This window comes from Mesoplodon densirostris, chromosome 14, assembly GCF_025265405.1.
Source record: "Mesoplodon densirostris isolate mMesDen1 chromosome 14, mMesDen1 primary haplotype, whole genome shotgun sequence".
NCBI lineage: Eukaryota > Metazoa > Chordata > Mammalia > Artiodactyla > Ziphiidae > Mesoplodon > Mesoplodon densirostris.
The window spans coordinates 72,848,780-72,863,791 of NC_082674.1; the positions used below are offsets into that span (position 1 = coordinate 72,848,780).

General features: G+C 42.9%; 2 protein-coding genes across 6 annotated transcripts in view; both read right to left on the bottom strand.

The window, feature by feature from the left end:
- The window catches only part of LOC132502212 (zinc finger protein 234-like), a 258,802-nt gene that overhangs the window by 170,472 nt on the left and 73,318 nt on the right, over window positions 1-15,012 (bottom strand).
- Window positions 1-15,012, bottom strand: part of LOC132502201 (lipoyltransferase 1, mitochondrial-like) — a 37,685-nt gene that overhangs the window by 2,255 nt on the left and 20,418 nt on the right. For 2 of the 5 annotated variants that reach the window (XM_060118046.1, XM_060118045.1), the window contains one exon: window positions 5,855-7,079. In XM_060118046.1, coding sequence (XP_059974029.1) covers window positions 5,957-7,079 — 1,123 coding nt within the window. In that variant the 3' untranslated portion in view covers window positions 5,855-5,956. Of the gene's footprint in view, window positions 1-1,851; window positions 1,978-5,854; window positions 7,080-11,493; window positions 11,814-11,862; window positions 11,967-15,012 lie in introns of those variants that run through there. The other 3 variants (XR_009534411.1, XM_060118047.1, XM_060118048.1) reach the window with 3 other exon arrangements.

Genomic DNA, 15,012 nt, shown 5'->3' on the forward strand with positions numbered 1-15,012 from the left:
TATATATATATATATATATAGGCACATAATAGATAATAAAGGTCTTTCAAATTAGTGGGAAACGAGTAGACTAGCCAATAAAAGTTTGCAAAAGCTAACATTAGATCTCTACCTTATGCCACATAGAGAAATTATTCTAAATGGGTTAAAGAGCTAATGAAATGAAATATCCAAACACTTTTTTTTAACTCCACTGAATGTACTAAGCATAACACAAAACCCAGGAATTATCAAGGAAAGTAAAGAGCAAATGATCATATAAATATTTAAAACTTGAATAAAGGGAACCATAAAAAAGTTAAAAACATATGAGATCAAATTTACAACATACAGGAAAAGGGTTAATAGTCCTAACATATAAGGAATATTGCCACATTTTCAGCAAGTTTGACCTGACCAAGGATTTGGTCCTTTGAGCAATCTCTCTCTACTGGCTTGTTCCTGTGGTACATACATTCCCATCCAGATACACCCTGTTTCTTTGTTCTTCATGAACAAATTTCTTGGAGTTCTCTATCCAGTTTTTTCCCCTTTCCTCACCACCTATTCACACTTCAATTCACTTCTATCCGGCTACCCAGTCACTCCACTGAAATTGCTCTTATCAAGGTCAGCAGTGACCTCCATACCACCATATCCAATGGACACTTTTTAACCCTCGTGTTACTTGTTTCAGGAGTATTAGACCCAGCTGGCCACTCCTTTTTTTTTTTTTGTAATTTTTTTTATCATTGTGTTCTGAATTCACAGCATTTTAAAATTTATTTGTATTTCATTTTATTTATTTTTGGCTGCATTGGGTCTTCGCTGCTGCACACGGGCTTTCTCTAGTTACGGCGAGTGGGGGCTACTCTTCGTTACAGCGAGTGGGGGCTACTCTTCGTTGCAGCGAGCAGGCTTCTCTTGTTGCGGAGCACAGGCTCTAGGTGCGCGGGCTTCAGTAGTTGTGGCTCGCGGGCTCTAGAGCACAGGCTCAGTAGTTGTGGCGCACGGGCTTAGGTGCTCCACAGCATGTGGAATCTTCCTGGACCAGGGCTCGAACCCAAGTCCCCTGCATTGGCAGGCGGATTCGTAACCACTGCACCACCAGTGAAGTCCCTGGCCGCTCCCTTCTTGAACCTCAACTTCCATGTAACACACTTTGCTTCTCCTCCACCCTACCTTTTAAATATTGGAGTTCTCCTAAACTAGGTATTAGGTAGTAACCTTTTTTTTAGTAGGAACTTGTATGGGGAGGTCTTCCCCTATAAGAATTACACTTATGGGGAAAAAAATTAATAAATAAGTAAAAAAGAATTACACTGTGGCCTGATAATTAGATGTTAATGTGGCTGCAGCTTTAGGAACTTGACCTAGTTGTGTGTACCTTCCATGTTGGCTGGGGGAGGAAGCACTATCAGGTGTGAGGAGATGGACAGGGCAGGATCTGCCAGGCCAGGACTCCCACCTTCTCCCCTTTTTCAAAGATGTGTGTCCTGTTCCAGGTGTAGTACCTGGATGGGTCTGGTTTGCAGCAGAACATCAGCATCCCAGTGGAGAATGAGTCATTCCTCCTCAAACAGGGATGCAAAGTAACTCACCCATCTTGGTGGGATGTCCCTTTACAAATCCCACTGCAAACTCCCTTCCCAGGTGTGATGGGGCTTGGTGTTCTCAGCAGCATAGCTCGTAGATCCACAGTGAGAGGGAAATGGCTGTCTCCTGCAATTTCCATACCTTAATGTGGGTATCGTGTGTCTGAGCAAGGGTCTCCCATCTGGCCTGTGGGGCAGCAGGCCCTACTGGTTGATCACTCAAGTATCTTAAAGCCTGGGATAGTACTTCAGTCCGTCTGGCCAAGGTGGGTTTTACCTGTGAGTAATTCAATCTGCTGCCTTAATGTTTCATTCTTCCTTTCTACCGACTCTGCTGGTTGTAGCTTGTAGGAGAGACAGAACCTCCATCAGTGTCATGGTCCTTCGCCCAATCTTGTGTTGACTGAAAGAAAAAGGCACAACATAAGAGTTGTTAGTTTCAGTTTTATTTGGAAAACTTAGTGAGGACTATAGCTTGGGAAACAGCCTCTTGGTAGCCCAGAGGGGACTGCTCCCCAAGACACAGGGGGAGAAGCCAGTATATATGTAATTTTGGCCAGGGAAACCGTGCAGTCAAGTATACATCTCAGCAGAAGGTTAGTGCTGGTCATGAGGAACAGATATATTAGTTACTGATGTTAGTGCTTTTTCTGTGTATGCGAAGATGCAAGAATCTGGGTTCTCTAAAAATCTTCCTGAGATATATCTAACTATCTAAGGGGCCCGTTTTTCCAAAGCATATATATTCTCATCCTGTTTTGCGTCCTGAATTCCTTTTAAAAATCTTCCTGAGATGTATCTAACTATCTAAGGGGCCCGTTTTTCCAAAGCATATACGTTCTCATCCTGTTTTTCGTCCTGAATTCCTTTCAGGGTGCACCATCAGTCAGCGACTGCAGTGGCTAATGACTTGAGCCTTGTAGAGCTGGATGGTGGGCAACATTTTTTGTTTTACACTTGCATATCATGACCTTTAAAATGTGACTGCCCAGTCACTGTATGTTGGACAAGGGTATCCATAAATGGTACTCAGCTTCTCGAATGCCCTTACGGTGGCAGCCTGCTCTGCATGGCAACAGGGGAAAGCTTGAGTTAAGCCAGACCTGGTGGACTCCTGGTACAGGAACAGTGGGCAGAACATACATTCCAAGGACAGGGGAGGAGGTTAGGAGCCTCTGATTGCCTGGGTCCAGTTTGAAGGACAGCTGGCGGTCACATCCTCTTGATGGCCTCCTCCAAAAGGTGGGCTCCACCTCCCACCAAGATTTGTAAGTTGGAGGACTCCCCAAACATGGGGGTCTTGGATGCTAAACCTTTAAACTTTAGATGAATTACAAAAGTCCACAATTATCCATTTTCATGATATACGATACGATTTACATGCTGTCAACTCCTATTAAGCCAAGACTTCTTGGAATTCGAATCTCACATATTCAGCTGCCTATTTGGTATTTCACCTGGCACCTCAGAAACACAAGCATTTCAAACATAACAGGTCCCAACTGAACTTTGGATACACACTCCCCCACTGCTCCCATGTACCCCCATCCGTCCAGTTGCTTAAGTAAGAAATCTAGGAGTCATTCTTGATTCCTCCCTCCCCTTCATCCTCATATGCAGACATACAGAAAGTTCTGCAGAATCGACCTGCAAAACATGCCTTTAATCCATGTGTTCCAGGAATGCCCGTCAGATTTCCCTTTTGGAACCTGAAGCCTTCACCTGATGTCGTCCTCTCTCTCGAGAAACAAAGGGTATCAGAAAATCATGGCTGCTTTATGGCACCAAGCACATCATGTCAGGGTTTTTATACCTTTCTTAGAAAATAATTTTCAGTTGTTGTGACAAATGTAGTGCTTAAAAACGGGCCCATGAACAACCCCTTCAGAATTTTGTTTACTTGGTATTTAATATTGCAAAGAACAATGGGGCCTGCCCATGAAACCTGCCTCAAATGAAGAACAGCTAGCCTGGCACCTGTGTTTGTCCCAGGAGCAACTTGAAAAATCCCCTTCCCTTACCCTGCTCCCATTTTGAGATAACCAGCTGCAGCAAAACCCTGTATGTCCACCCCTGCTCCCCACAGCCACTCAGAAACAAGGATGGGATCTGGATCCACTGAGATACATGAAAGGAGAAGATCTCCTAAGAGGACTGAAATTAATGTGATAGCCAAACACTGGTTGTTTCAGGCGAAGATGTCTGAAGGTCTCTGAGTCCTGAAACCCCTGTTATGTGTTGAATTGTGCAAACCGCAGGCCCCCCCCCCAAGAAATTCACACGTTGAAATCCCAGCCCCTGGTACCTCAGAATGTAACCATATTTGGAAATAAGGTCTTCAAAGAAATAAGTTAAAATGATGTCTTTAGGGTGGCCCTAATCCCACATGACTGGTGTCCTTATAAGAAATGGACATCTGGACACAGATACGCACACAGAGGAAAGACTATGTGAGGGCACAGCAAGAAGTTGCCACCTGTAAGCCAAGGAGACAGGCCTCAGAAGAAATCAAACCTGGGAATTCCCTGCCGGTCCAGTGGTTAGGACTTGGCGCTTTCCCTGTTAGGGCCCGGGTTCAATTCCTGGTCAGGGAGCTACGATCCCACAAGCTGCCAGGTGTGGCCAAATTAAAACATAATTTTTTAAAAAAAGAAGAAGAAACCAAACCTGCCGTCACCTTGATCTTGGACTGAATAAATGACTGTTGTTATTTTAAGCTACCAAGTTTTGGAGTGGCTTGTTACGTAGCAATAGATAACCGGTAAATCCGTATTACTCTCCTGCCTGCTCCACTTCTCATTCCTCAGGGCTCAGCTTCAATGTCAGGTCCCTGATCGCTCTAGCTAGGGAGCCCGTATTGTCTAACTGCCTGGACTTTTCTTTCATACTTTTCTCATTTTGTAAGCATTTACTGATTTCTTTCCCTAGTTTTAAAAAACTCAAGTCTTGACCTATTAATGGGTCATAAAGTCAATTTTTAAAGAAATAAAATTGAATATAAAATATCAGATAAGTAAGTAGTAAAGGATAAGCATCGTATTGTGAAACTTGTTAGGTATAGGCAACATATGTGTGTGCTGGTGCACAGTACAAAATACATTTTTTACTCCAGTTTTTAAAAAGTTTGAAACCACTACTATAAACTGTCAGTTCTTAAGCTCAGTGAGCATGTCGCTTTCACTCACCATGAACATCCAACAACTAGCAAAGTACCTGAGTAGACACTCAATAAACATGTAGGAACTACTGTAGAAATAAGAGGAGTATGTGAGTGAACTGTAGAGACAGGAAATGGTTGGCAGTGGTGGTACCCTTTGAAGAAGTTTGGCAATGAAGTGATGGAGATAAACAGAGTAGGAGATAAACAGAGTAAAGCCTTGAGCAGGAGTCTTCGGGAAAGGGGAGACATGAGCATGTCTATTCACTAAGGCTAAAGATCCAGTAAAAGTCGAGAGAGTTAGGCAAGATAAAGGAGATAAATAACTGACAGTACATACAAAGCACAAACAAGCTGGAGAGGAAAAAGCCACAAGCCAATTCTCAAGCCAATTCTTTGAGATTGAATGAAATGAGAAAAGTTGAAGTAGAGAACATGGGGGCGCTGAAGGAGCTCATTTCTGAAAGCCTCCACTCTCTCAAGTTATAAATCAAGGTTTGCGACCAGATCAAGAGTAATGGAATTCTGAGCTTAGGAAGAGTGGGAACATTTATGAATAAGGCCTCTGAAGAATGAGGGGGAGTCAACGGGTGAGTCGAATCTGGCACCAACAGAACAAAGAAATACAAGTTGAAAACTATAGATGATGTGAATTTTCTTCTAGCATTGCCTGCCATCTGGGTATAGGAGTGGAAATCAATTGTTGGAAAAAAAAAAAGGGTGGCTATGATAGGTCAAGAGAAACAAATGAGAATGCTGGTAAGAAGTGGAGTTGAAGCAAGAGACTGAGGAAAAGTTATTGGCTTAGAAAAGTGCAATAAGCTTGATTTAATGGGAGAGGATGGAAGGATAAGGAAACAATGAAATGGGAGAATTTTAGAGTTTAAGGTATCAGGTGGCAAGAAGCTGGGGTTATATTCCCTAGTGGTAAGAAAGAGAACTAACTCTGAGGTCAGAGTGTCCCATATGGTATACAACCCCAAGATGGTAACAGAGAAAGGAGGTGAAATACAGATGCAGCCAGGTATTAAAATCAATAAAGACAGAGAGAGAGTATCTTAGAGGTCAATGGAAAATATGGACTAGGATAGGTGATAGACAATTTCAAATAGGGAGAAGTTACTGAAGGAGACTAGATCTTTTTTATTTTAAGAGACATACAATGTACTGTAGACATTTTAAATTCTCTCATTGAAACTGTCAATATTAAGAAATTTACTTGGAATCACATTATTCCCTTAATTTTTTCACAGAGCATATTCCATTTACTGTGTAGTTCATCATCTTCTGGACATGTTCTATGTAATATACTTGTAAGCACAGTCGTTTCAATTGGGCAAAATTTACTACCAATAAAACCTGAATTTAACTTGTCACGTATTTCCAGCGGCAACCAATGGTCAGGTGCTTCAATATTACAGATTTCAATTCTTCCGTTCTTTATGTCTAGGAATACTTTAATTTCCAAGTGTGAATGTTCATATAACACAGTGAAGGAAGTGTTTACACTGAACTTTGGAGTTTTGCCATATATCCACTCCCAGGCCTGTAGTTCTTTGGCTATGCTGTTTATTCCAGGAAACAGCGTCTCGTCTGTTGGGTTTATTAGGTGAATGTGATTATCGATTTGATGAGATGCAGCATACTCTGTGGCAATAGCATTTATCACTACTTCACAGGTCAGAGTGGGATCTTTTTCCATAGGATTTTTTACTAAGGCAGGTGTGCTCGCAGTGGCAGTGCTCCTGATCCCTTGGTAAGGGCTCTTCAGCAAAGATGACAAGAAGGTCCCATTGGTACTGCATAGCAAAGTGCAGTGGTGATAAGCAGCGGTCTGGCCAATCTTGGAAGCTGTTCCTGAGATTTTAAACTGTCCATCAAGGAAAAGGTCAAACCTTTTGGTAGCCTGCACATCCAGCTGCGGCTGGACAGCCTTCAGAGCTTTAACAACTAATTTTAGATTTTCCATCCTATTGTACTTTTTTTTGGTTGTAAAAAAAGTCAAGTTGATGTTACCCATATCATGGTAGACTGTTCCTCCTCCACTTCTCCTCCGAGCTAGTTTTACACCTTCTTCTCTCATCAGATTCAGGTTACATTCCTGCCAAGGGTTCTGATGCCGACCAATTACAACAGAGGGAGAATTCCTCCAAAAGAAAAGAACCGGCTTGGCTTCTAGATTCATATGGTCATGGATCCAGTCTTCTACAGCCAGGTTTTGGTAAACATCATTGGAAACTGACTGTAAAATGAGCCCACTTTTAACTGTGTCTTTAAAACCAGCTGCTGGGACCTTGAGGTTACAAAGTAACTGGAAGCAATTCTTCATTGAAAATGGGATCAGCATGCTTTTAAAAATGGAAGACAAACAAATTAATGATTGAGAAAAAGAAAATTAAATTCTAGTTTGTAGCTATCAGTTCTTGGTTATTTAATCCAAACTTATTTAAGTATCCAGTCTGGTTGCTTTTCTTGCCTTTTAGCCTTATCATTAGTCTTTAGCAAAAATTGTACAACAGAGTACTCAAAGGAAATAAATCAAACAAACCTCAAACTGTTTTAGTTGAAGTGGAATAAGGGCACAGATTTTTCAAATAATAAAGCTGAAAATACATTATGTAATATATCTCAAAGACAAACAAATTATTTTGAATTCACAGGTAATACACATTATTTGAGAAAAATGAGAAAATACAGACAAGCAAAAAGAGCAAAATAAAAGAAACCATAACATGACCACCCGGAGATAATCCCAATTAACACTTCAGTGTGTACCCATTTTTTTTATGTGCATGTGTAAAATACACACACACACTTTTCCCCACCAAAAGTGGAACCATACTCATTTCATTCAATGTTAAACCTATTTTTACATCCGTTTTAATGTCGTGTTACATTCCATTGTCAAGATAACACCACCGTTTACTCAACCAATCTCTCAGTTTGTAAGTTTAGATGGTCTCTAGTTTTTCTATGTTATTAACAATGTATTCATGAACATCTGTCTGAAAAGCTTTAATTATGTCCTTGTAGTACATTAAAAATAATTCCTATTTAACTTTGAGATACATGTTTACTGGCAGCCTGTTTTATTTAGATCAATATTAAATTAGGATGGACCCCCTGAAGTCAGGGGAGAGGTGGTCAGAGTAGCAAGGTTAAATAGAAAGGCTAGGAACAATTTTATTATGTTTTGACACTTTACACATTATTTGTGTTAGCAGTGCTGATGAAAAGGCTGAAAATACTAGCTATAATAATGAAGTATTTTGACTAGTTATGGTTGTAAAGAAACCATTCTATTCCGATTTCAGTTCTTAGAATGGTCATAATTTTCCTTTAGGTTAAAGACCTGGGAAGGACTGGGTTATTAAAGCCCAGAACTAGGCCACATTCTTTTGTAGTTATATCCTAGATGCACAATTCCTAGGGTAACAAGTCTTCATATTTTCATCACTCTTGACATATCTTGATAAATTATGCTACAGAAAAGCTGAACCAATTTACACTCTATCTAGAAAGGTCAGGAGAGGTGTAACAGAGGAAGGGATACTTGAACTGAGTCTCGAAATCTGATGTTTTTTACCACGTTGATGGGTGTAGCATGTTCCAGGCAAATGCAAAGACAGAGAGTCCTCCAACAGTAAGGCATGTCTTGGGGACTCCCTCCTCAAAGGACTTCCACTACCAGTCTTCCAGCTCCACTGAAATCTTTGGCTGTGCTGTCCTAGGAAGCCTCTGCAGCCAGATGCCGTTTCTTTGGTTAAACTCTTTGTTCTTGGTTCTGTTTGACCAAATTTGATACAGTCCCTCCTTCACTGAACAAATGTTTATGGAGTGCCTACTAGGCACAAGGTAGAATAAAGAAGGGGAGGAGACAAATTCATGTAATTCTAAAGCATTTGGCCTTTTTCTAAAAGCAGCTGGATCTAGTGAGGTGTTTTAAGTGGGAAAGTGTTAAGTCAGCCATTATACAAAACTGCTTCTGCTGGCAGTGTTGAGCATGGATTAAAAACAGATAGACTAGGGGCAGGGAGGCGGTTTAACCGACCCATGCAGTTGTCCCAGTTAGAGATAATGAGGGCCTGAACGAGGGTAGCAGACACTGAGAAGGGATGGACAGGAGAACATTAAGGTCACAGACTGGTCCTTGCCTTCAAGGAACTCACTATCTAGTGGGAGACACTAAAAACCAAGGAAGGTGATAATTAAAATACGGTGTCATAAGTGCTATGACAGGGTAAGTACATTAGAAGGCCATTTAACCTTCTCATGATTGGAAGTGACATTGAAGTTGAGACATAGAAGGGGTAAGGAAAAGTATTCCAACAAAGTACAATAGCTTGGAGGAAAAGAAGACCCATTCAAAGAATTCGAAGAATTTAATTCAATTGGCTGGTATTTAAGAGTGCAGGAATGGGGAGCTGCAAGAGATAAGGAGGCAGAAGTAGAGATCAGATTATGAAGAGACTTAAAATACACGTTAGGGACTTCCCTGGTGGTCCAGTGGTTAGGACTCTGTGCTTTCACTGCAGGGGGCATGGGTTTGATCCCTGGTCCGGGAACTAAGATCCCACAAGCCTCCAGCCAAAAAGATCCATGTTAAATACTTGAACTTCACCCTGAGGGTGATGAGGAGGTGCTGAAGAGTTTTACAGATGTATACTTCAGAGACATTGCCTAGAGATTTAAGCAGGGAGAATCTTGCTATTTGGTCATTGGTTCAGTGAGGGTGACAGAAAGAAGTCAAGGGTCCTTTATGGTATGATTACGAGCCAGCATTCAAATCCCAACTCTGTCTCTTCCCAGCTAAGGCAGATTAGTTGACTTTTCTGTGCCGCAGATCCCTTATCTGTAATATGTGGGTAATGACAGGACTCATATCAGGATTAAATGAACTAATACATGTAAAGTGCTTTTAAGAGTGCCTGGCACATAGAAAGTACACAGGATGTTACCTCTTTTATTCATTTTATGCATACCCTGACTTCTGGCCTGGGAAATGGGTGGAAAGAGGTGACATTTCCTAGGACAGATTTCATAGGAAGAGGAGATATGGGGTGAAGATAACTGGTCCGTTTTGACTGCATTGAACTTGAGAGTCTTTGGCTACCAGCAGCCAATGGCACAGAGCTGAAGAGATGGTAACTAAGGGCTCCAGAATTGATCCAATTAATGTATTAATAGTGCTCAAAATATCTGTATTCATCCAGGCATTGTGGATACGGTGTGAGTGAAACACAGCAAAGATATTAATTCAAGAGAGCTTGCATCTACTACGCAACAGACATTGTTCTTGGCACTTGGGATTCATCAGTCAACCAAATCCAGGGAGGTGATGAGGACCATATGAAAAAGGAAAGGGAACGTAGGAAACGTGTATGTGAGAGGAACTGGGCTGCTATTTAATTTAATTTCATTTATTATTTATTTATTCATTCATTCATTTATTTTGGCCACGAGGCATGTGGGATCTTTGTTCCCTTACAAGGGATTGAACCCATGCCCCCTGCAGTGGAAGCACCAAGCCTTAACCACTGAACCGCCAGCGAAGTCCCCAGGCTGCAATTTCATATAGGGTTGTCAGGCTAGGCTTCATCAAAAAAGTGACCAAAAAAGCAGACTGAGAGTAAGTCAGAAAGAGAAAAACAAATATCGTATATTAACGTATATATGTGGAATCTAGAAAAATGGTACAGATGACCTTATTTGCAAAGCAGAAATATCAACAGAGATGTAGAGAACAAACCTATGGACACCAAGGGGGAAAGGGGGGGTGGGATAGATTGGGACTGACATATATACACTACTATGTATAAAACAGATAACTAATGAGAACCGACTGTATAGCACAGGGAATTCTACTCAGTGCTCTTTGGTGACCTAAATAGGAAGGAAATCCAAAAAAGAGGGGATATATGTATACGTATAGCGGATTCACTTTTCTGTACAGCATAGACTAACACAACATTGTAAAGCAACTATACTCCAATTAAAAAAAAAAAAAGAGAGAAGCAGACTGAAAGTCGAGGGAGTTAGGCTGAGCGCCTACTATGTGCCAGAAACTGTTCTAGGCACCTGAACACATAAACAAATAGGACCCTGTGAGGATGTAACATTTCCACTGAGCCCCGTAGGACAAGAAAGAATCACACACAGAGTGAGAGAAAGTGGGAACACAGGGATGTCTGAGAAAACCTGAATGCCAATTTATTAATTTACAAAGAGAACTATAGGCTATCAACCGGATATTCAGATCGGCCTGTCCAACTACCCTCTCATCATAAGTTTGCTTGGTGAATACTGAATCCGGACAAAAGGATGGAGTTATACGACTTCACTGTCTGGTGGAATGAGCCTTGAGGAAAGCGCCTCTCAGCTCCTGGGCTCCGGAGAGATCCCACTGTTAACGCCAGGACACCCTGTCTCTCCCAGAGGAGGCCTGGATTCATCCGGTCAGGCGCACCTCTCTTTTACTCCATGCTTCAAAAACAGATCAGACCTCCAGCTGCATGATGTACAGTCTTTTTTTAGTTGTCAGGATACTGTCAAGTCCTGAAGGCCTGATAAAATTTTGTCTCTTTAACTTGGCATATCTCTACTCTTACCTTTTAATTATTCATTTTTATCGTTTTTGAATCAGAGGACAATCATATTTCCATGTTCAGGGGTTGGGGGGACACTTCTACCACCACTTTGCATTTACCAAACCTGCTTCTCCATCATCGAACAGAAAGCAAAAAATAACAGGACCCCACCTACCCTCCGAGGCAGGCCCAGCGCCTTCAAAAAATCCTCCCCAAGTTTTATCTTGCCATCTTGCCACCTCTTAGTACATAACTTATCCAGTCTCAGGACAGCCGTGTGCCTGTTTGATTTCGCCTTTTTGCTTCTCGGTGGGCGCGCACAGGGCTGGCACCCAACATGTCTAATTTTTTGACCCTCCAGTGTTCCGGATAATCCGTTCCTAACCGTGGAGCTAGGTCTTCCCAAGCTCTGACCGGACACTTGAGGGCGTGCAGCGCCAGCCGTGCGCACCGCCCCAGGGTCTCAGGTCCCCGCCCGCTGCCTGTCCTCGGGGCCCACGCTGCCTGCCCCGCCCCGCCTTGCCCCGCCTCCGGTTTCACGCACCTGAGGCTTCCGGTCGCGGCCAAGCAGCGCGCGGGCCCGTGGGGGAAGGACGCGTGCGACCCACAGGCCCGTCCTGCTGCGCACGCAGCCGACCCGCCCGTCACCCCGGCCCGCGGGGGGCGGGGCACCGGAAGCGCTGCGTGGGGGCGGCGCCGGGGGGTGCCGGAGGGTCCTTCCGACCGGCCGAGCTGGCGCCGAACCAGAGGAGAGGCAGGGACGCCGCCCACGTTCGAATAATAGTATCAATAATATCGAAAGTCCTAGAGCCCCAGGGCAGATGGAGGTTCCCTGCGTGACAGCCCAGAGCGTTAGCGGGGAACAGGTTAGGAGCGGGGTTGAGTCAGTCTGGAGAGGCGCCCGCTTGGTACCTAGAGCAGTCGGGTCGGATGTTCTTTACTGAACATCCAGGCATTGCGCGGGGCTTTGCACGTCTCATAGTCCAAAGGGCAGGCAACTCCACTTGGAAGGGGACGAAACTAAAATCGGTTTTAAAAGATAAATGGCATTTAAAGGAATAAACGCTGGTATTCCCAATACAGAGATGGTAACAGGTAGGAAGAAGTGGGTCGGAGAACAAACACACTGAGGGCAATGAACGTTACCACTTGGGGTGTCCCTCGGTGCAGCTGGCAAGAAAATTCTTGTGGCTTAGCCAGATGGGAAATTCCCCCGACAGGCAAAGTTCCAGGTAACTATAGCTGCGTAACAAACTGCCTCAAACGCCAGTGGCTTAACACAACGATTTATTCTAACATGTATATGGTCAAGGCTTGCTCACGTGGCTTCCTTCATTCAGCACAGGCTGGCTGAGCGGGGTGGTCCAGGACGGCCTTATTCACACCCTTGGCGGTTGGTGCTGGCTGGCTGATGGGGCACCTCCGTTCAGGGCTAGCCTTGGAAGGAGCACTTTGGCCACATTCTGTGGTCCAAAGCACCAGCAAAGGCAGCCCAGAGTCAAGGGGTGGAGAAATGGACCCCACCTCTTGATGAAAGGAGCCCAAAGAATTTGTGGTCATCTGTTTCAGTCTTCCACAGAAATCAATCTCTCTTTTGGCTTCGAATAGAAACCATCAAGACTTGCATCTTGGAGTAAGAAGCTCCAGTGTTCACAATTTGGTGATGCCGATACGATGACCAGGGCTCCATATAAAGCTACAATAAAGACACAGTGGCTCCTTATTTATTTAGTATTACCCTCTTGATTGAAGTCACTCTGAGTAATTAGTCTTTCTTGGATTATGCAGGTGGGAATGGATTCCGTGCATAGTTAGTCCCAGTAGGAGTTTTCCAAGTTCTCATTAAAAAGAGCCACGCAATTCTGTTGCCCTTTGCTTATATTACATCTTTCTAAATTCCATTTCTCTGGAATCTGAGGTGGTACAATTTTTCCCCCCTAATTTCCTACCGAAGTGTATTTCAAGAATGGATCCGTCCTCCCTGCTCCTAGACTTCCATCCTGTGGTCATCCTTAACCCCTCTCCTACTTCTTCAGCTTCTCCACTCGATCCTTCTGCTGACACTCAAACACAACCTCCATCTCATCTTCCATCTCTCATGCTGTCTACTCCCCTTCAGAGTTGAGCTTCTTTGTGGAGTTGCTACACATCCAGTATCCACTTCCTCACTTCCCATTTGTTTTCCAACCTACTCCAACATGGATTCTGTCCTGTTATTCCACCAAAAGTGCTTTTTGCAGGGTGAGCAAAATGGGTGAAGATGATTAAAATGTACAAACTTTCAGTTATAAGATAAGTAAGTCCTGGGGATGTAAATGTACAGCATGGTGACTATAAAAATACTGTACTGTATACTTGAAAGTTGCTAAGTGAATATATCTTAAAAATTCTCATCACAAGGAAAAAAAATAACTATGTGTTGATAGATGTTAACTTCTTACAGTGATCACTTTGCAATATATATGAAATCATTATGTTGCACACCTGGAACTAATATAATGTCATATGTCAATTATATCTCAATTAAAAAAATTTTTTTAAATAATAAAATTCTGTAAATCATTAAAAAAGTACTCAAGGATGATGGAGAATTAGGTCAGCTACTTACTCTCAAATGGTTGGGAGGAGAGGGAAAGCCATTTGTACTATGCTTGCAACTTTGCTGTAAATTTGAGATTGTTTCAAAATAAAAGGGAAATAATGTATGTTAGGTGTCTGGCATTGTAATAAAGACTGTGAGCACCCCACCCAGGTCCCCTTTACCCTTAATTCATCATCCATTCTCCAGCTGGTGTGAATGAAGGAGCTAGCAGGCACAGGCACACCAGAGTGATTCACCCTGCCTCCCTGCCCACCAGCCTAACGACTTTGGCTTGGAGGCGGCAACCAATGCCTGACTGGCCTAGGGCTACCATAGTCCCACCTCTTGCCTCAAAGTGGGACAGTGGGACAACTCTGCAGTATAATCCCTCCAGAGCACCCTGTGAGTCAGGCCATGAATTTATCTGAGCGCTCATTCTTCGATGATTCCTTCTGCTTCCCTGACTCCCTTACAGGCTTACCTTAAAGAGCACACTCTCAAAAATCATGTGCATCTGGGTCCTTGTCTCAAGCAGCTTCTAGGGAATCTCAACCCAGCCACTTACACAACAGCTCAGTAAATGATAACTATTGTTACTGGCATCAATGACACCACCATTAGATGCAATACCAATGCATGTGTTATAGGTCTTATCTTATAGGTATGTTGAATCTAAGGTCTCCTAACATCCTTATTTCTCCGGAACTATATTGTTATATGGAAAGTGTCTCATCAGAAACAACGGCAGAACTCTGAAAAATGTTCACTTTAGGATTCTGCTTGTAGAATTCTTCCATAAAACAAATAAACACCTAAGTGAGGCTGTTGTCCTGATTAAACTTGTTCCATTCCACCCCTTCCAGGAAGACTTTGTGGATTTCCATTCCCAGGTGTGCTGCTAAAACTATGGCTTGGCTTGGATTTTGGGATTCCAATTCTCTGATGTCTTAGCAGCAATAGTTCTCAATCAGAGTAATTAATGTTTGCGTGTGTTATCATCTCAATGACTGGATTGTGCTATGACATTTGACATCCTGCAATGCATGGGGCATCACATACAATGAAGGACATCCCAAATTCAGCGTCCAACACACTATCAAATGTCCTGTTGGA